Source organism: Cucumis sativus, chromosome 3, assembly GCF_000004075.3.
Source record: "Cucumis sativus cultivar 9930 chromosome 3, Cucumber_9930_V3, whole genome shotgun sequence".
In the NCBI taxonomy this organism is placed as follows: domain Eukaryota; kingdom Viridiplantae; phylum Streptophyta; class Magnoliopsida; order Cucurbitales; family Cucurbitaceae; genus Cucumis; species Cucumis sativus.
Window position 1 is genome coordinate 18281263 of NC_026657.2, and position 23092 is coordinate 18304354.

A 23092-nucleotide genomic window follows, 5' to 3' on the forward strand; every position below is an offset into this window, starting at 1 on the left:
GAATCAGACATCTAAAGTTGTGATCGAATTGGATGCAATAAAAGTTGCTTTATAGAGGAGGTAGGGGATTATCGTTATGATATCACTAAACATTACTTTGTGGATGGAACATAATAGAGGGGGAGGCGGTGGGATGACCATTGGGGGATTATCAACGATGTTCTATTTTAAAGGTGAATGTCATGTGGTGGAGGAGGAGGGGAATAACCATTTGAGGGCCGCCAACATCAGAATCAAAATGATGGTGTGGTGGAGGGAGTGGAATGATCATTTGCAGGCCACCTATGTCAGAATCAAGATGATGGTGTGGAGGAGGGGGTGGAATGACCATTTGAGGCCCGCCAACATCAGATTGTGGATGTTTGTGCGGGAGGAGGTGGTGGAATGACCATTTGAGGGCCACCAACATCAGAATCAAGATGATGGTGTGGAGGAGGGTGGTGAGAATGAGAACCATTTGAGGACCGCCAACATCAGATTGTGGTTGTTTGTGCGGAGGAGGTGGTGGGATGACCATTTGAGGGCCACCAACGTCCGAATTAAGATGATGGGTGTGGAGGAGGGGGTGTGAATGACCAATTGAGGGCCACCAACATCGGATTGTGGAAGCTTTTGTGCGGTGGAGGAGGAGGGATAACCATTTGAGGGCCGCCAACATCGGAATCAAGATGATGGTGTGGTGGAGGTGGTGGAATGACCATCTGTGGTCCACCAACGTCTGAATCAAAATGATGGTGTGGTGGAGGGAGTGGAATGATCATTTGCAGGCCACCTATGTCAGAATCAAGATGATGGTGTGGAGGAGGGGGTGGGATGACCAGTTGAGGCCCGCCAACATCAGATTGTGGATGTTTGTGCGGTGGAGGTGGTGGGATGACCATTTGAGGGCCACCAACATCGGAATCAAGATGATGGTGTGGCGGAGGGGGTGGAATGACCATTTGAGGTCCGCCAACATCAGATTGTGGGTCAACATGAAGCAACACTGTAAATACACAAACAAAGAATTAGAATACATGCATACGTGATATATGTATATGTATATATATACAAACGGAAAATAATATTCTTGTATACGTACCACGACAATGTGACATTGTGGCTATGGATAAAAGCGATAGAAAAAGAAGATAAATTCTTTGTGTTTTCTCCATATTGGTCACTAGAAAATGGAGAATAGAAGATTAATCTTGTGGAAATGGATGGAGGAACGAAGGGTTTATATAAGATGGCTTTGTGGGCCAAAACAAGAATTATAGTTTAATCATAATCGGTACGCAACTCAATAAAATTGAAATTGATAAAGTTATACCCAAGCAGTTTTAGTGGTCCATTTTAATGCCTAAAACTCAACAATCTTAACTTTCATCTAAAAACATCCAATATCGTGCTTAAGAGAATTTAATTACTACTTAGAGAAATTAAATGAGAATAACAAAAAGAAGTTATCCGTGAAAAAAATAATTTCATATGCTCGTATTACCATAAATCTTCCAACAATAACCTTCTGTAAAAAAAAACACAAAATCTTAGTTAATGATGGTAGTTTTAACAGTTTATGTCAATGGATATCAGTGCATTTTGAGAACTAAAAAATCCATCGTCCAATTCCTCCGCCTCTCCAATTTGTCCTAAAAACAATTTTAAAAGTAAAAAGTAAATTTTTGGGAACTTTTAATCAAAAAAAAAAAAAAAAAGAAACAAAGGAAAAAGGAAAAAAGAAAAGATTGTATGAATTAATTATTGATGGTTGTCTTAAAACCATCGAAACAAGCAATACTCTACAAAGAAGTAAATTTTATCGCTCGTAGGTCTATGGCTTGAATCTCTCATCTTCTATTGATATTGAAAAAATGCAATATCATCAACAATTTATGAGCATAATCGTCGTAGGATAGAATAAGACATGTATCACGAGAACCTTTTAAGCTGTCGAACTCGCCTCTCTTCGTATCAAACAAATGAATCCAAACTGCGAAAGATTGTACTATGTTGTAATGACATAATGTTGTTTTCGTCTTGGACTTCACAAAACATGAATCCTTTAGGATTCAGACTTCCAATTGCAGCAACTCACAATCATAGAGAAATTTGTCCGGACTTGTAAACACCTACAATTCCTTAAGTCTTAACAAGAGAAAATCATAGCTTTTACTTGGTTTGCAAATACAATAAGTTGTACTGAATCATTGTTAATTAACAAATAGATAGAACAATAGACTAATGAATAAATTGATGTTTACTATAAGTTGATGATATTTAAAAAAAAAGATGAAAGAATGGATTGACAAATAAAGAAGTGTTTGATAAATATGATAAGAAATGAAAAGATAACAACGATTCTTGGAATAGGAGTACAAAGAGAGGAGGTAAGGGACAATTTATACATATGAAATAACATTCTAAGAACTAAATGTAAGTTTCCTAGAAATACCCTTGACTTCTTTCAACACTACGAAATTTTCTATGAAAAGGCCTCACGCATAATATCTTCGAACATAATCTGAATTCACATGATTTTTTTAGCTTAACACCATCCATATTGGTTAAAAGCAAAGCTCCTCCTGGAAAACTCTTTTCACCACAAACGAACCTTCATAATTAGGAGTCCATTTTTCTCGATGATCCTTTTGAAATGAAAATATCCTTTTTAATGCCAAATCTCCTTCTCAAAAACTTCGAGGGTGCAATTTTTTATTGTATGCTCGCATTAGTCTTCTTTGGTAAAGTTGTCTGTGACTTAATGCTGCCAAACATTTTTTTTTCAATGAAATTCAACTGCTCATAACGACATTCAACTTCATCTAACTTAGCTTCCATGATAACTCTCAATGAAGGTATCTTAAGTTCTAAAGGTAGGACAACTTTTATACCATAAACCAAATAAAATGGTGTTGCCCCTGTTGAAGTATGAACTGATGTATGATATCCATGCAGTGTAAATGGTAAAATTTCATGTCAATCTTTGTATGTTGTTGTCATCTTCTCAATGACTCTTTTAATATTTTTGTTGGCTGCCTCAACTGCCACATTATCTTGGGGTGATATGGAGTCGAATTTCTGTGATTGATCTTGAATTTCTCACAAAGTTCGTCCATCATTTTGTTATTAAGGTTCTTGGTATTATCTGTAATAATACCCTCTGGTAGACCATAACGACAGATCAACTCTTTTTGATAAACTTGAGCACCACTCCTTTTGTAACATTGCAGTAAGATGTTGCCTCTAATCATTTAGTGAAGTAATCAATCGCCACAAGAATAAAATGTTGATCATTTGAGGCTTTAGGATCAATAGGTCCAATAACATCCATTCCCCATAAAGAAAACGACCATGGTGCTGACAAGACATGCAATGGAGATGCTGCTGCATGAATCTTATCCATATAAATTTGACACTTTTTACATTCTCTTGCATATTTTATACAGTCTGATTCCATCGTTGTCCAATAATAACCAGATCTAAGTATTTGTCTAGGCATAATATGTCCGTTCGCATGTGTTCCACATATTCCTTCAGGAATTTCTGTCATAATTTGTTTTGCTTCTTCCACATCAACACATCGAAGGAGTACCATATCATGGTTTCTTTTATAAAGAACTTTACCACTTAAGAAAAAGTTCATGGTCAACCTTCTTATTGTGCGCTTGTCATTCTCTGAAGCTCCATATTTCTCTACAATTTATGTATTGCTTGATATCAAAATACCATGGCTTATTATAATACAGGTGGGCTCTGCAAATACTGCTTAATTTTGTTGAAAGCTTCTTCACAATCCTCATTCTATTTTCTTGGATTGTTTTTACGTAAAAGCTTGAAGATTGGTTCGCAGGTTGAAGTTAAATGCGAGATAAATCTGGATATGTAATTTAGTCTTTCAAGAAAATCTCGAACTTCTTTTTCTGTTTCAGGGGATGGCATGTCCATGATAGACTTCACTTTATCTGGGTCTACTTTGATCCCTTCTTCACCGACAATGAATCCGAACAGTTTTCCCGAGGTTGCCCCAAATGTACATTTGGATGGATTTAATTTCAATTGATACTTTCTCAACCAATTAAATAATTTTTGGAGTATAGTTGTATGATCTTCATTTGCTTTGGATTTTGCAATCATATCATCAACATACACCTCTATTTCCTTATGCATCATATCATGAAAAAGTGTAACCATTGCTCACTGATATTTGCCCCAGCATTTTTTTGAACCAAAAGGCATTACTTTGTAGCAGAATGTTCTCCAACGGGTAATGAATGTTGTTTTTTTTTTTTATCTTCTTCAGTCATTTTAATTTGATTATATTCTGAAAAACCATCCATGAAGGAGAAAGTTGAGTATCCTGCAGTGTTATCCACCAACATGTCGATATGAGGTAAATGGAAGTTGTCTTTGGACAAGCTCGATTTAAATCTCTATCCATACACATTCTCACTTTTCTGTCTTTTTGTTTGCTTTTTGGATACTGGAACAATGTTTTCCACTCGTTCAGGATATTTGGAGACTGTGAGGAACACTGTTTCGAATTGTTTAAGTACTTCCCTTTTATTTTAAACAATATATCAAGCTTCATTTTACGTAGCTTTTGTCTTACTAGGTTGCATTCTGGCTTCAAAGGAACACGATGTACTACAATATCCGTATTTAACCCCGCATATCCTGATAACTCCAAGCAAAATATCTGAGTACTCACGTAACAAATTGATTATTTTTTTTCGAGTTTCACTGGTCATTGATGTGCCAATTTTTACCTCTTTTAATTCCTCCTGAGAACCCAAATTGATTACTTCAACTAGCTCTTGGTGAGGACCTAAGACCTTATCTTCTTCTTCTACTAATCTTAACAGTTCTGAGGATATTCTCCCAGCATTTTCATCGTCACTCTCTTTGTCAGATTCCATAGTGTATATTAAGGTATCAAGGGTAGAACTGGAATTACTAACATCTTCGTTCTTATGAATGTTGTCTATGAAAAAGTTTGGACTTTTGTGTTTAATTTGCAAGATGCAAGAAAGAAAGCAGAGAGAAGAAGTTGGAAAGAACGAAAGGAAAATGCGAAGATTTCATTAAATAACAAATAAAACAGTACATTCATATTGTAAAGCAAATAAAACATTGTGGCCTTGTGTAGAGCCACTATAAAATAAAAGGAATTTGACAAATAAAAGCTTAATCATTACTCTTGAAATTCTTTTGAAAATGTAGGTATATCTACAACATCCCAAGTATTAAGCTCGAAATCAGGTGGACATGCATAAACTGTTTCTCCTTCATTTTTGCACTTTTGAAACAAAGCAATCTACAATGTTCACTTTTGGATTTTCATGATTAGGCAGTGGATTGTTGTTGACATCCGGCTTCTCACCAACTTTTTTGAAGCTTAACCATCCATCATTAATCAAAGATTGCACATTCCTTTTTAAAGCCAAACAATTTTCAATTGAGTGTCCTGCTCCTTCGGCATAATAATCACATCGAGCATTTGAATCATATCATTTTGGATAAGGAGATTGTATAGGATTCATTGGGATAGGAGCTAACTGTCGATTTTGAATTAGATGAGGTAAAAGTTCTGTATATGTCATGGAAATTGGATCAAATTGTCATGTATCTGAGTTGGTCTCGCTACTTTGACCTTGTACAAATGGTTGAGAAGAGTTTGAATTAATAGGCTTTTGGGCTCTAGAGAAAGAGTGAGTTGGTACATAGTTGTTATGTGGGACATGAGAAACATTGCTTATATATGAAGGAAAACTTTGGTCATGTTTTCTTTGGCCAAAAGTTGATTTGTGGTTCCCTAAATTAGGAAAACCAAATGCATGAACCTTATCTTCTTTCTTCTTAGATGTTGTTCCTTTCTTTAATCCCTCATACTCAGCTGAAGCCTCTGCTAATCTCCCGTGCTTTATCGCATATTCAATTCTTTCACCAATAACAATAATGTCACAAAAATTGGTTGTAGCATTACCAATCATTCGATCATAGAATGGAGCCCGCAAAGTATTCATATACATAGACGTCATTTCTTTGTCTGTTAATGGTGGTTGAACCTCCGCGACCATATCTCTCCATCGTTGAGCATATTCTTTAAAGTTTTTGAATTCTTCTTCTTCATACGTTGCAAGTCTAAACGATCTGGAGCCATATCAATATTATGTTTATATTGCTTTAGAAATGCATCAGCTAAATCCTTCCAAACATGAATGTGTGTATTATCTAATTGAATATACCATCGAGTAGCTGGACCAGTCAAACTGTCCTGAAAGCAATGGATCAACAATTTATCATTACCAATATGCATTGTCATCTTTCTACAATACCTTATAAGATGACTCCTTGGACACGATGATCCATCATATTTGTCAAATTCGAGAACTTTAAACTTTGCTGGAATGATCAAGTCTGGCACTAAGCACAACTGTGTTGCTTCTATATTTCCATAAACATCAGTCCCTTCAATTGCTCGCAATCTTTCTTCCAAAACATCTAGTTTTTGCTTAGCCGAAGTGTTCTCATTTTGCCTTATGTCTTGAATTTTAGCCTGAGCTTCCAATTGTTCTATATCTGGGACAGGAGGTGGAACATCAAAAAGTGGATTCATAGCAACATAGTGTCGAGCAGTTTGAGACTGTGTAACGTTCATGTGGCGTGACATAAATCTTGGGGGATAAATGGGATCATTGGTGTCTTGAATTGGATTGCTTGATTGTGCTGTTTCTATGACGACTTTTCCTTTTCCTATTGAAAGCAATTCCAGTATTTTTGAAACTTGTTCCCCAAGACTATTAATATCTTGTCTCATTTTATCCATGTCTTTATCTTGTTCTTCTTCGATTCGACTTTTATGCATCGTATTGTAAGGATGATGAATTGGAGTAGGGTGAGCTATGTTTTACTTTGATTATTTTGAAAACTTTGAAGACTAAAGAGCAAGGGAAGAAAGAGAAAGAAAAAATTAAAAAATTTAAAATTTAAAATTTAAAATTTAAAAATTAAAAATCAAAAATCAAAAATCAAAAATCAAAAATCAAAAATCAAAAATAAAAAAAAAAAAGAAAAAACATGAAAAGAAAAGAAATAAGAATTTTATGTACTTTAGCTTAATTGTTTTTTAATATTTAGTTAATTTTAGAATATATAAAGGTTTTCATGTACCTCTACAATGTAAACATTACTTTCTTTAAAGTATTGCATGAAGCCAAATGACCCAATTTCTAGGGAACTAAGATAAATAAAATTTAAATATCAAACTCAAAATAATAATAATATAGAAAATACTGTTATTGAAATTCTTTTTTTTAAATGAAATATGTATTATTTAAAATTTTAGGAAAATGTGAAACTTTGTTAAAATAAATAAATAAAAATAATTTGAATATTTGACTTTTGGATAAAATATGTCAAAAAGAAACTGACATGGTGTTGGTATCATCTAAACTCTTAGAAATTAAAGGTCTTCAAACTTATTCTAATGTTATTTAAGAAATAACAAAAGAATTAATCTGAGCGAGGATTTTTCATGTGCCTACACGGGAGTCGAAACCCCTCGAAGGTCAACACTACTCCATCCTCAATTCTAGTCCTATAAGGTTGTAGCCCGGGTAGAGGGCTTGTGAGTGTGTGTAAATGCATGTTGGAAAAAAAATGTACCAATAACATAGTACAAAATATTACATATGAATCAATAAAAAAAAAATAATTAAGTGAACCAACATATATATAATATAATAAGAATAAAAGATAAAAATGTACTGGCTTGACTCTCTTACACATTGCAATGTCCCCAGTGGAGTCGCCACGCTGTCGCGACGTGATCGCTACGCGGAGCGGCCGACCTCCCCGTTTATTTAATTTTAATAAATAGTTTTGGAGTCGCCACCAACCATATTAGGGTGTGATTGGTCACCCAAAAAAAAAGGAAAAAAAAAAAATGGTCTGCGTACATTCAGAGATTTAAGTTCGGGAGTCAGTTGTATGTAGGGAAGGTGTTAGCACCCTACAACACCCAAAAAATGGTTACCCAATTTTATCTTTTAAATTAAATTATAGAGGTTCACAAAACAAAGTTTTTATTTAGGTTTTGTTTAAATGTCCCATGTTTATCAATTCATATCGAAGAAAGTAAAACCTAAGCATGAATTGATGATTATGGTGGCATAGGAGCCATTAGAAAAATTAAGTTTATTTTTGTTTTAAAAGATTTTTATTCACCTTAAGAATATTAAGATACCAAAACTTGATATTTTAATCTCTATCATAGGTGTTTAATGAAAAATTTCATATATCTAGAATTAATAAATTCATAGAAAATACTACTCAGTCTCATTTAAAATATGAAATGTGTTAATTTAAAAAAAACAATCTATTAATTAAATTTCAAACGGAAAAATTTCATGTATTTATGGATTTTAAATTATAAAATCCATAAAAAACAATACTTTTTCTCCAATTTACATTATTATATTTAAATAAAAAAAGAATAATAACAATGGCAAAACAGTATGAAATTTGAAAAATACTTAGAAGTAATATGCTGAGATAAAATAAATACATTGATAATATATGCAAAATGTAAAAGATATTAATGTAGGATGCAAGATAATTAATTAATACAGCAAAATAATTGATTAATGCATAATTAAACGAGGGCCAAATGGATATCAAATAATAATTAACAGTTGAATGCCAAAGTAGGTTTGGCCCAATATGCAAATAAATAATATTGCAAATAAATAATCACACCAAAATGAATATCAAATAATTATAGCCACATATGCATACTGATTAATTAATACATCATGCAAATAATTAGAATGAGGGAATGAAAATGTCGCATACAAGTTGCTAATTAATTAATAGGCCAAATGAAAAATGGTTGTTGCCAAAATTTAATTATATCATGCATAATTATTAACATGGATACTATATGGATAGCAGTAATTATTAACGGAGTATGCCATATGGATACATGGATAAAGTAATTAACAAAGACTGTAAAATTGATGCCAATGAAAAATGAGTATTACCAAATACAGGATGTTAATTGATTAATTATGCATAATTATTAAAGCATGTTATATGGACATAAGTAATTAACTGTAAAATGGGTGCCAATAAAGAATTAGTATTACCAAATACAGAAGGCTAATTGATTAATTATGCATAATTATTAAGGCATGCCATATGGATATAAGTAATCAACGGTAAAATGGGTTGTCAATGAAGAATGAGTATCCAAATACAAATATATGATGCTAATTAATTAAAAAGAAATTAACACAGAATGGATGCCTAGTAATAAAAGAAAATTAACACAGAATGGATACCCAACAATTAAAAAGAAATTAACACAGAATGGATACCCAACAATTAAAAAGAAATTAACACAGAATGGATACCCAGCAATTAAAAAGAAATTAACACAGAACAGAATGGATACCCAATATTTAAAAAGAAATTAACACAGAATGGATACCCAGCAATTAAAAAGAAATTAACACAGAACAGAATGGATACCCAATATTTAAAAAGAAATTAACACAGAACAGAATGGATACCCAATATTTAAAAAGAAATTAACACAGATGCTCAATATTTAAAAATAAAAAATAAAAAATTTAATATAGAATGGAAGGTAGAATGCTCAGTATTAAGAAAGATACAAATAATAAAATTAACATGTTAAATGATGGTAAAATGATGAACACGATAGTTCATAATTAAAAGCAGTATATCAAACAAGAAAAAAAAATCATTAAATAAGAATAAGAAGAGGAAAAAGAAAAAAAAACTTACCAGCAGGTCTGCCCTTCAATACCAAAGGTTATTCCTTTTGATCTTCTTTCACTCTTCACCTCTTTCTAAATCCTCCAAATAATAAAAAAAAAAAAAGATCCTCCCTTTTCTTTTTTCCTCTTTCCTTTTTATAGGACAAGCTCCATTGTTTTTTTTAGATCACGAGATGGAGTGCAGACTACAGAGGAATAGGAAGAAAGTGGGAGAGTGGGAGAAAGTGATAGAGTGGGAGAAAGTGGGAGAGTGATGACGAAGAAAAAGGGATGGTTGAGAAAAAATAGAAAGGAAAATCAAACCTTTTATTTTTATTTTTATTATTTATTTTTAAATGTATTTATTATTATTATTATTGTTTTTAAAATATAAATTTAAGATTCAAATTCAAATTCAAATTCAAATTCAAATTCAAATTCAAATTCAAATTTAATTTCTTTTTCTTTTCTTTTTTCTTTTATAATAAATAAATATAGGACAAAATACGGTATCTACAGTAGTTATAAAATATAATGACTCGGGATTGGTTAAAATTCTCATAACCATTTTTTATATTAACCATACGTACTATTTGTTATCTAATAATTTTTTTAAAAATAATTTGAAATATAAATCATACGAAAAATATTGAATCGGTGATTGTCATTGTTTTAGGGATTAGATTTTATAATATTTGAATTCAAAATATTATGAAATCTAACGAATAAGGAACGATAAAAAATCTTTTAGCAATTTTTTAGAGGAATCTTTATTAAACATTTTTATGAATTAAATAAACAAATGTTAATTAATTTGATTGAAATACTAAAAATCCAAAAAGTATTATGAATTATAGGCATATAATTAGAGGATATTGAGAAAATCTTGTCAATTCCGAAAATATCATTGTTAATATTTTCCGTAGTTTGCAAATACACTATATATGATATTTGGCCTCATTAAGCAAATGTTATGAAACGTACCTTGAAGGAATAATATTATCAATGATTTTATGGTGTGAATTAAATAGTGTGAAATAAATAGATATTATTAAAAATAATTTGTTAAGCATTTGATTTGAAGTGTACAAATCCGATAATCTGTATAAATTGAAGGCATGAATCTAGCCTATATTGGTTAAATGAGATCAATCCGAAACATAAATATCTATTTAATATTATTATAAAATTGAATGATATGCAAATACACTGTATGTGTTATATTCTATTATTTTACGTTGCACAAATATACTATAACTGAAAAAAATGAGTTGCAGACTATCAAGGGGTAAAATCGGTTGAAGATTTGCAAAAAAAATCTACCTTACGCGATTTTGCTAAAAATCAAATTATTTTTAAAATTTGCTATTTTCCAAATTCTACTCTATTATTTTGTCATTTTTACGGTTATCTCTTAATCAATTCCAGACTCAAAACACCAACTTTCATTTTTTCTTCGTTAAATTATACTAAACTTTCTCCATTTTTCAATTTCTTTTAGTAAAATTTAAATATTTTTTTTATTAAATGACTAATTTTCATAAATATAACAAATCGACAAAATTTTTGCGGTTCATTTAAAAAATTCATAAAATTGATCATTTTTTTTAAATATTTTATGTTTGCTCTTCTTTTTAATCTTCCATCTTCCCCTTTAATTTTGCGATTTTTTTCTTTCCATCGTTTTTTTCTTCTTTTGCAGTTTTTTTAAATATTTATATTTGTTCTTCCTTTTCATCATTTGTCTGACGCAATTTTTCTTTTCCTTTCCATCGTATTTTTCTCTTATTATGCAATTTTTTTAAAAAAAGTTCAATTTGTTATTTGGTTCTGCAAAATATAAAAGATCGTGAAAAAAAAACATATTAGATTGCCAAATCCAAAACTAATCAAATATAAACCATCGTAGCAAATAAACTTTAAAAAATTGTTTAGATTTGAGTAGTCAAATTTAAACTATTAAATCTAAACGATCGTGAACAAAAAAAATTTGAAAAAAAATTGTTTAGATTTGGCTACCCAAATTTAAACAATCATGTGTCAAATGTAAACGATCGTGGGACAAATCTAAAAGATTGTATACCAAAAAATCTTGAAAAAAATCGTTTAGATTTGTCTACCCAAATTTAAACAATCGTGTGCCAAACGTAAACAATTGTGTGAAATCTAAATTACAATTGTTTTCCAAATATATTACGTGAGCTGAATGACAATTAATCATGAGACATTTTTTGTATTTTTCATTGTGGGCCAATGAGCTTTTTTCATTTTTGAAATTGTTCTAGTATAAATATTTTGCCACTCTTATAATTTTGAAAAGACCCATTTTTTAATGAGATAACTGTGAGAATGACAGAATAATGGAGTACATTTAAAAAAATAGCAAACATAAAAAATAATTGAGTTTTAGCCATGTAAAGACCCAACTTTTCTAACTAAACAAAAATCGTTAAATTAACCACAAAGACTTGAGTTTTCACAAAGTGCCAATTTAATTAAATTTAGAAACTTAAGAATACAAAATTTATGTTTGGACACTGTTTAAAATAACCAAAACTTTCAAAAAAAGACTTATGATTTTCTAGTTTTCTTTTTATACAGTTAAACCTCAAATTTTCTAAACAGTCTCAAGTACAAAAACAAAACAATACAATACAGTAAATCACTAAGCGGAAACGAATTTTAAATGTCCTCTATGGCGATCACGCTTCCTTCCTGCACAGTCACAATCTTGCGATCTCGTAGGACACACATAATCAGTTTAACGCCCTGAGGGACGTACATATCAGTCTAGTGTTCTACAGAAAACACATATCAGTCTAGTGCTTCCAAAGAATGCACAACAGGTGGTGATCCCGTAGGACACCTGCAAGGTACACTACCCTATAGATAAAGTTAACAGTTTTCCCTCAGTCACAATCTAACATTTTTAATCAATCAGTCAAATTTTTGCAATTCAAGCTACCACTATTTCATTTTCTGAGTTCAACACGTTTACAGTCAATTTATGCAATCCAACACCTAGTCAACATTATTATAACGGTTCCTCAATGAATAAATATACACACAAGCATCGCTATTCTTAATTCAGTCAATCCAATTTAGTTCCTCAACTATAGGACACTACCTATGCCCTAACATAACAACCAACAAACCATAACTTAATCAGTTCAATCGTTATAACCTACCAAGTATACGTATCATTCAGTTCATTTCATTTCAACAAAATTTTATACAGCTAAACAGTCAATTAAATATAAGATTTGCATATCAGTCAGTCCATCCCAGTTTAGTGGGGTCCATGCAGACAATACATCTCAATTTCATTGTTGAGTCCAATAGTAGGAACCCTTACCTATACGTTACCTAAGGTCCTTAATTGAACCAAAGTCCCACGAAGAAGACCAAGATAATGGCGAATTGAACTCCAACACTTCTACAATTTGGTCGTGAATCCAAAGAAGTCAACGTTACTTTCAACACCTTCAAGAACCAATTAACAATTTAACCAATTAATCCAACCATAACAATTGAATTAGTTTTGAAACAACTACAACCCATAACTTGAATTTATTTACCAACAAAACTTCGATGAATCTTAGTAAAATAGGGTAGCGACAATCGACTCTAAACAAAAACAATCGTGCAAACAGATTAGAGTGTACGTCGATTTGTGAATCGCGGTTGGAAGAAGAAACACGCTGCTGGAAGAAGAGGAAATGCGCGGCTGGAAGGAGACGCGCGTGCTGCCTCACGATCGATCGACAAGATGAGAAAGAGGCTTGACGCACAGCACACGGGTGGCTAACTCCAAGGAGCAAACCGGTGCATACGACTTGGTCGAATGGAGAGAAGCACGCACGACAGGTTGGATCTGGCGTCTTCGGTTCGATTCACGACAGGCACCCGACGACAGTTGCTTCACAGGTAGCAGATGAAGACTTGACGCCGGTGGTGGTTGGTAGATGAAGACTTGGCGCCGTTGGTGGTTGGCGGATGAAGACTTGGAACCGTTGGTTAGTGTTTTGGTAGTAAAATTGATTTTAAATATTGATTTAAAACTACCAAAACACTAAAAAATATTATTCAAATGACAATATCAAAAAAAAGCTGTGAGAATAATATAATTTTTATTTGAAATTATTTAATTGTACCAATTTCCCTTTTTTAATCTGACTTTTATTTTGGGTACAAAAGTATTCGAATGAATTTGTTTTCAGTTTTGGAATTTTTTCACTACAGCTGTCTTCTTTATTGGTCACATTTATCGTACCCCTGTTTTAAAATTCCTTGACCTTTATCATATATCGTTTCTTATAATGGCAATGCAACGTGTGAAGACTTTTTTTGATGGTAGATGGATATAATCTTCTTAATATATTGACTACCGTGTGGTTGATGTATTTGTTCCATGCTCATCTTCATTTCAAGAATTCTTATAGTGCATTCAAGATAGAATTTTTCCATCCTTACATATTTCTGTGTGTCGCATTACTCTGGATTGTGATGGATGCAACAGTTCGAACCTTATTCGAATTGGTGAAGACAATGATGTGTATTGGCTTATGTTGGTTATGTCGAATTGTCAATGATTTTGTTTTGGTTGTTGATTCTACACCTGTTGGGTCGGTTGAAAATACACCGTGTTTCAATACTTTCGAGATGAATTCCGAGGGAGTAACCTTAGAGTTTTGAATTATGAAAGAAGCAACCTGTTGAATTCCAAGGAAGAAAATGATGACCTTCAGAAGTTTAAATTTTGAAGGTATGAGATGAAGCTTCACAATAATGATATATTTTTTTATTTTAGTTATTTGGAGAAAATTTTGTTTGTACCATTTGTTTTCCAATTACAGTGTAACGAGAGTTTATGTTAGTGTGGTAAACAATTTCAAATTTTTAGTTTGGATAGGGGCATTTGAGGGATTTATTTATTTATTTTTATATTTTATGTCTTTTGATTTTCTAACAATTTAAAATTATTTTTGCTATTTTCTCAAAGTGAAACATATAATTTGCCATTCTTCTTGACAACCCTTTTTTAATTTTGAAATTTGTTCCAAACATATCCTCAAAAGATATATTTTCGAATAAAGAAAGATAAATAAATAACCCCAACCACGTTGAACCATAAAATTTAGGAAAAATAATTATAATGTGTAGCAATTTTACGAATAATTATTAAATATATAGCAATTGTTTAAAAAAATTGTAAATATAACAAAGTCTATCAATGATAAACTTCTATCGTTGATAGACTTTTATGGTCTATCAATGATAAATTAATATTTGGAACATTTTTAAAAAATAATGTGATTTTAGAAAGTATTGTCAAAAATAGGTTTGAGCCAAAACAATTAACAAAAAATAGGTGAGTTTGGGCAAAGCCGTGGACTCCATCCACAACTTTAGTGATGTGGCCGTGTGGGCCCCACACCTTCCTTTTCCATTAACTATTTATATAATATATATTATGTGCAGGCCCCACAATATATTTTTTTTTCAATTTCTTTTTAAAAAACACATATTATTTTTTTTATATAGTAATTCGCTTGCACTCAATTTTAAAATTATCTTTACCTATTCAAATTAATATCAACTTTTCAATTTCAATTTTTTCTTTTTATTTATTTTTTATATATTAAATATCCCAATATTCAAATTTTCTTATTAAATTCACATTTCCTAATTTAATTAGATTACTTCTTAATCAAAATTATATATATATATATATATATATTTATTTAAAAAAACACATATATTAACAAAAATATATTATTAAGAAATATAATAAACAAATTAAAATAATAATAATAATAATTATGAGAAGTTAAAAGCTTACTCCAAAAATAACAATAATAATCTTAACAATCGACATAGATTTCTTTTTAGAATTGAGAGTATTTGGGGAATTAGTATATATATTTTTAATTGTTATTATTTTTAAGGTAAACTTCAACTTCTCTCAATTATTATTATTAATTTAATTATTTTAATATATTTTTTAATAACGTATTTTTTTTGTTAATATATGTGTTTTTAAAAATAAATTGAAAAAAAATATATGTATAATTTTGGTTAAGAAATAATCCAATTAAACTATGAAATGTGCATTTAATAAAAAAAATTGAATATTAAGATATTTAATATATATAAAAAAAGAAAAAAGATTAAAAGAAAAAGAAAAAATTAAAATTAAAAAATTGATATTAATTTTGATAAGTAAAGATGGTTTTAGAATTGAGGGGTATATGAATTAGTATATATATAAATAATGAAAAAGATTAAGGCGTGAGGACCACATATAATGTATATTATATATAAATAATGAATTTGCCCAAACTCACCTATTTTTGTCGATAGTTTTGACTCAAACCTATTTTTGACGATACTTTCTAAAATCACATTATTTTAGCAACATGACCCATCAGTGATAAATTTTTATCAACGATAAATTTTGTAACATTTACAATTTAAAAAAAAAACTGTTGCTATACATGTTACCACGTTGTTTGTTTAAAATTTGATTATCTAAATGAATTAAACAGAATAATAATCTCAATATTCTTACATTTCTTTTTACATTAGTTTTCAAAATATACCCTTTTTTTTTCATTTATAACAAAAAAAAAAAGGAAAAAAAAAATCCTTTTTGGAATAATTTTAAAAAACTCAGAAACAATTTCAAAGTTCAATAAAATTGAACTTAAAAGAAGAAAACTTGTCCCAAAGTTTATAGTTATTAACAATAATATATACGTAACTTAACTACCTCTTTTAGAGGTAGGAATTCCATTATTCAATATTCCCAATAAATACATTCCACTTATATTCAAATAAAAAATGTTATTTCATACCTAAACTCAAGGCTGATCTCTAACACATACAAAGTTTCATACATCAAAAGTAGCCTTGAAAGAAAAGTGCTTTACACAAACTCCCAATAAAAGCAAACACAAAATATACACATAACTTTACAAAATGTCAATTTCAAAGTACATTCATCTCTCACTTACAAACACTTAAATAATCGCCCAAAATCCAACTTAAAAGAAAGCTAGTTACCTAAACCATTTACAAAGAATAAATTTGTTATTAAATTTGTATACATAGAAGGGTTATTTAATATTTTAACAGTCTAGTTTTTATGTTTTTTGGGTTAGTAGTAATTTAATATGATATATAAATATTCTATAAAAATAGGATAGTTGTTATGAACTGAAAAAAAAAATATAAGTTATATATAAAAAAGTTAAATAGATCCAAACCAATTTAAGATATATTGTTATATTTTATAAATAATTTTAATATTTTATCATTTTTAAAAATAACAGAATAAATCAAAATATTTACCGAATATAGAAAAATTTGAGATTCTATCACTATACCATACCTTGCTATAGATTGTAAATATTTTGTAAAATCTACCATTTTTAAAAATTCTCCTTTTAAAAGTGTCAATTTTTAAATATTCGATAGTATCAAAACTATTATAATGTCATTCTCTGTCTCTAACATTTTATCTTGAAGTGAATAAAACAAATAATTAACAAATTGTGATCAACAATAAATCATGGAACCAAGCCACAATTTATAAGCTTATAGCCAACAAAAAAAGCAATTAAATATGTATTGAACATTACAAATATTTACTTATGAGTTAAGTTGATGGGTAATTTTATATTTTAGCCTTTTTATCTTTCAAAATAATAAGCATATATATGCTCAACAATAGACTAAAGTAGAGTCTTAATCATAGTATGTTAATTTAACATTTCTCTTTATACTTCTTTTTATAATGATTTAACTAGAAATACATATACTTTGACCGATTGAGTTTAACTAGCTTAATGGTAATGATATGATTTCTGTTTATATAGACGAAGTTTGAATTCTTCATCCTAGAGTTATACCATAAAGAAAATCAATTATTGAATATAGTTTCATGGCTCCACCAAGTGAAGCTTGTTTAAATACTTGTTTGAACTCTATCTAACTCATATATCTATCTTATAAACATGGTCATTCGCATTCATAGTATTTTTAGGACAATTAATTAATAATATAACATTATTAAAAAAATTACAAATATAGTAATTTTTTTTAAAAACCCTAATCAAAATTTAAAAATTCGAGTCTTCACAATATACATATAGCAAAAAATGTTCTTTACAGTAGTTGTTGCAACAGGTAATATCAATGTCAAGGTATGAGTAATTGATAAACTAATGGATATACCTTATTCCTCTTTGTCATGATATATATATATTTTTTTTGCAAGATCACATATGCGTTTTAGTTCAACAAAGTCAATAGTTATACGCATATCAGTATTGTAATTTTGAAGTTTTAATCCTCGAGTATATAAGGTTCAATAGTTGAAAAGTCTATTGGATAAATTTGTGCAAGTCAAGTTATTTTTTCCTATCAAAAGGAGCAAATGAATTACTTAGATTCAAACAATCCACACAAATGAGTAACTCAACACTTGTTTGAGTAAAACGATTATTCAACTCTTGAAGTTTCATATTAATGGTTGTAGAGAGCACTTCAACACGATAATGGTACAAATTTGTAATTGGCTGAACTTTTCAGCTTTTTCGTCCTCGAATTAGAAGCATGTCATCAATTTTAAGAACTTCAATATCATGATTGTTGCAAAAATCATAAACCGGATACAACAATGAATCCCAACCAAACTTTCTATCATATTTTGTAATATTAATTTATAAATTTTGGCCAAATTCATTGCTTTCACAATATGATAATCTTTTCTTTGTAGTACTCCACATACGTCATTTGTGATTTCCAATATATTTTCATGAAATGTATATGAAAAAGAAAGTCAAATGATAGGATATAACTCATTGGTATCTCTGCTTCATTTTGCTTCACTTTTTTTCTTCTATATTTGATCCATTTCCCAGAATTGTCTCAAGTACATCAACAATTGAAAAGTGTGATCCCCATCGAGAGAACATATTTGTGTTTTAACTACTGTCTCTTGATTTAATCCTGACCGTTGATATTTCACCATTATTTAATGTTTTAAAAAAAATTTATGCTATGATTCTCTTGTAGAATATCTCGACGTTTTGCTGATGCCCCAATAACACTACAAGAGTTTTTACTTTCATTGATGAAAAAAAACGTTGGCCAAAATCCAAAAAACGTTATCGTAAGTTATGCCGACGCATTTTTTTATATTGACAAAAACGTCGTTGTATCCATGTCAGGAGAAGTTCTTGCCGATGAAATTTAGTTTCATTGGCATAAGTACATTTTTCTTGACACATATTGTTGCGTTGGCATACAAGTTTTCCCAAAAAATACAATTTCATCAGCATACAACTTTTTCGAACTAATACAATTTCCTTGGCATACAAGTCTCATAATGAAATACAATTTTTTCGGTGTACAAGTTTTGCCAATGAAATGCAATTTCGTCGGCATACTGCATTTTTACCGACGAAAGATGTTGTGTTGGCATATAATGTCTTGACCAAAATGCATGTTTTTTCCTCATAACCATTCTTCAAAATGCGGTCTAAAACATATGTTTGTTGACGTTATTTTTGTTAGCATAAGTGGTTTATAGTTTTATATATGAATTTTAATTGATAAATAAGCAATTTTAAACAATTTTTTAATTAATAACACCTAATTATGCACGAACAAGAATTAATCGACAATTAAATCAATAAGGGAACAACTATAACCAAAATAAGCTTCTATATTAAAAATAAAACTATCATTTAGTTCAACAATGTAACATTAGTAGTATAATATTTGAAATTTGCTAATTAAGTTTTCACAAATCTCACATGCATCATTTCCTAAGCCAAAAAAAAAAAAAAAATCTTTACCAAAAAAATTTTCATTCACCTAAACCAAAGTATATCCTAACCTAAAATAAGCATTCATGATCATCTCAAAATCTCCCCCCAATCTCCAAAGACCGAATGTGTGAGATCACACGTATAACCTGAAATAGAAAACAAAATACAAGTGACAATGTGACAAAGTAGTAACAAAAATGACAAAGTAGCAATATAAAGCGACAAAATAACAAAGTGGCAACAAGTGGCGAAGTAAGAAAATAGAATATAGAGATTGATGCATTCAAACTACCCTCCCACCTAATGATTCAACATGCTAAACTACAAATAAGCAAGACAAATATATATAACATTCATTTCATTTGTAACAATAATTTGTTTTTTTAGTAATTTTTACCTAATTTTGTGTAGTAGCTACCACAACTAATTGGAGCTGAAAAAATAAATGAATGTAAAATACACATTCATTTACTTTCCAAATAAGAGCTCTCAATCGGTTGAACTCACCTTGCATATTGTAACCTTTCTCCATCATATCCTTGTCATCGCAACTAGAAATACCTAATCCATGCTAAAAAAAGAAATCATCAATTGCTTTCTTGTATTGTTGACATGTATGATTCCACCAACTTCTTCAACCACATTGCCTTAATTTATCCACATATCTTATTACCATTGGCATATATGATCCTTTTATATGAAAATATATTTTTTGATTCGTCTATCGAAATAGAAATTTGCTTGTTAATTATGTCTCTATTATAACCATATTCACAATTTTGAGTGCAATATAATTCACTATATTGTTTTGGATATCAGATGCAATCAATTTTAAATTATTCGAAGCATTTTTCAAAGTCACAACACCAATATCTTTGTTGTGGTACACAACTGTTGTAATAGTTCAAGAAAATTACCTTGATTCTTCGAATAACTATCTCATCATATCTATGGAATGAAAGTCCTTATCTTAATAATAATTGAATATAATCAATTGGTGCACCTAATCGAGTTCGATATTCAACTCATACTTAGTTAGACATCTTATTCATAAAAGTCTCAATACGTTGGTTTGGTTTTTTTTTAGAGAAAACCTCACATCTACTCAAGCTTGATTATGTGCAACATATTATGGCCTCCAAGATGTGTTTGCAATTTTTTTTCTTTCAATTAGACAATCTTTCACCTGCAAAAAAAAATCACCTCCTGTTTACTTCTGGTTTGAACAAGTAGCAAAACAAACAAAATGCATCCTTTTAAATGTTTTATTATAATCAATTAGGATATTTCTTAAATCACACAAGATTATAAATCGTCTGGACTTTGTTCTAAATTTCTTAAATGGAAAATTATTATTTCAAGGCTGACAAAGACCTTTTTGTAAATATGTTCTACAAACTTAATCTTTAATATTACAATTATAGTGAGAAAAAAAATAGTTCTTGGACTAAGATCTGCATACATCCGCATATAGTTGTCCTAAATTCATTTATGTATCGGGATCTATCAAAATTTGAATTAATACTGATACGTTTCTGGTTGGAAGATTGACAACTTCATAATTTCCACCTGCTTTTTTTTTTTTTTTTAAATATGGTTTATTGATTTAAAGTTAATTCTACAAAAATATTTACAATAAAAATAATAAAGTCTATACACAGAACTAAAAATATAATAACTAAAAAAGTTCAAGAATTTGAAACTTGTTGATACCACACATATAGTCTGATGAATAACAAAAAAATTATCTTGTAATTTAACTCTAAACTAGCATATGTGTGTTATAATGCAAATATGAAAATTACTTATGAAAAAAAAAAAGTAAATGTTACCAATTCAATAAAATGTGGTTGAGAACTGAGATTGAAAATTGGTCAAAATCTAGAGGGAAAAAACATCTACATGAATTAGAGAAACTGTCCAATTCTTATGATTATTTTTGTAACTAATGAGGCCACATTGCAACCAAAAGCCTAGGTTTAGGTTATACTTCTATTCATTTTATTAAATATTTATAATTTATTTCAAAATAAAATAAAATAAACTTTTCAAATATATAATTATGAAATATAATATTAAAACGAAATAGTTGCAAATTTAGCCATTAAATGCAAAATTTTAAGTGTATAGCAACATGTTAAAATAGTTGCAAATATAGTAAAATTTGTTAAATTCTATCAATAATAAAAGACCATGTTGTAAATATTTGTACATCATTGATAGATCATACAAATCTATAAGTGATACAAGTCTATCAAATCGATAGTTTTGCAACGGAGTCAGAAATAACCAAAAATATTATATTAAAATGCAGCGGGTAGGACTGATACCCTGTTCTCAACACCCCAGATGTCTGTCACCTTTAACCATTACGCTATGTGTGTTCCATAACCTTTGGTGCATTATTTAAATGAATATTTATTAACTATTAAGTTAAATTTCTATTGAAATTATAAAAATTGATAATTTAAGGGGCACATTCCTCCATGCAACAACTTTGGTTTAAGTGAAACTCATACGAAAAACCCTCTTGGTTGATCAGGAGAAGAGAAACAGACCCATTCAAGAAGAGAGAGACTGATCTTAGGTGAAAACAATAACCATAGTAGACAATCTTAGATTATCATACAAAAGCGAATGATACTAGGGATAACTGCATGGAAGTCACATCATATCCCTCAAAAAATGATTACTATCTTTCTAGAGAAAACCCCAAGTTTAGCAACTACTTGTAACACCACTACTCAGAAATCAGTATTCTCGTCCTTCTAAGAAAGATTGCACATAATTCGTTAAGAAAATGACTTTCAGCTTCTTAGATAAAAATTCAAATAAAGATTATTCGGTGGTCACACATAACTACTTAGGTTTAGGATTCATTCATTCATATTCTTCTTCTAAATTCGAGGTATGACATGTCTATCAACTTCTACTTGTCTGTCCTTGAACCAAATTTGACTGGAAAGTGGTATCAGTAATGTCTCAAACCTAGAATATGAAACTAATAGACTTAACATTTTTCTATGTTCTTTATGACCTGACAACATGTCTCTCTCCTATACCCATTACATCATACCTCTTCCCTGACAAAAAATTGACATCAATATTATAGCTATCTTTATTTATTTTACAGGTCTTCTCTAATATCTTCCCCCAATTATAAATGCTATTGTGACTCGAACGTTAGATACGTTTTCACATGTTTAAAATTTGAGATCTAACAATAATAGTTGGTGGTGTTACGATATCCTAATTTCTTTGTCATTTACCTCAAGGTGGCTTCAAATCACCATCAATTTCTTTATTCTCATTTTCTAGCCAATCTGGGAGAAGAGGAGTCTCTCATTTGGATAAAATGTTGAAAATAAACGTGTGATAAATAAATAAGCTATATATGAATTAATTTATGTGTAATGCCCCAAAGGTATGTATATATATATTTTGTTTTTAATTTTATATATATATATATATTTTTATACTTAATTTAAA

The 23092-nt window shown here is 29.9% G+C and overlaps 1 protein-coding gene across 1 annotated transcript; it reads right to left on the reverse strand.

Annotated features, from left to right (window-relative positions):
* Nucleotides 1–539: 539 nt before the first annotated feature.
* On the reverse strand, nt 540–1302 carry LOC116402425 (leucine-rich repeat extensin-like protein 5). Its single transcript, XM_031881672.1, has 2 exons — nt 1082–1302; nt 540–985 (listed from the first exon to the last, which is right to left on the reverse strand). The coding sequence occupies exons 1-2, from the start codon at nt 1152–1154 to the stop codon at nt 540–542; spliced, it is 519 nt and encodes a 172-aa protein (XP_031737532.1). The 5' UTR covers nt 1155–1302.
* Between the last annotated feature and the right edge of the window lie 21790 nt (nt 1303–23092).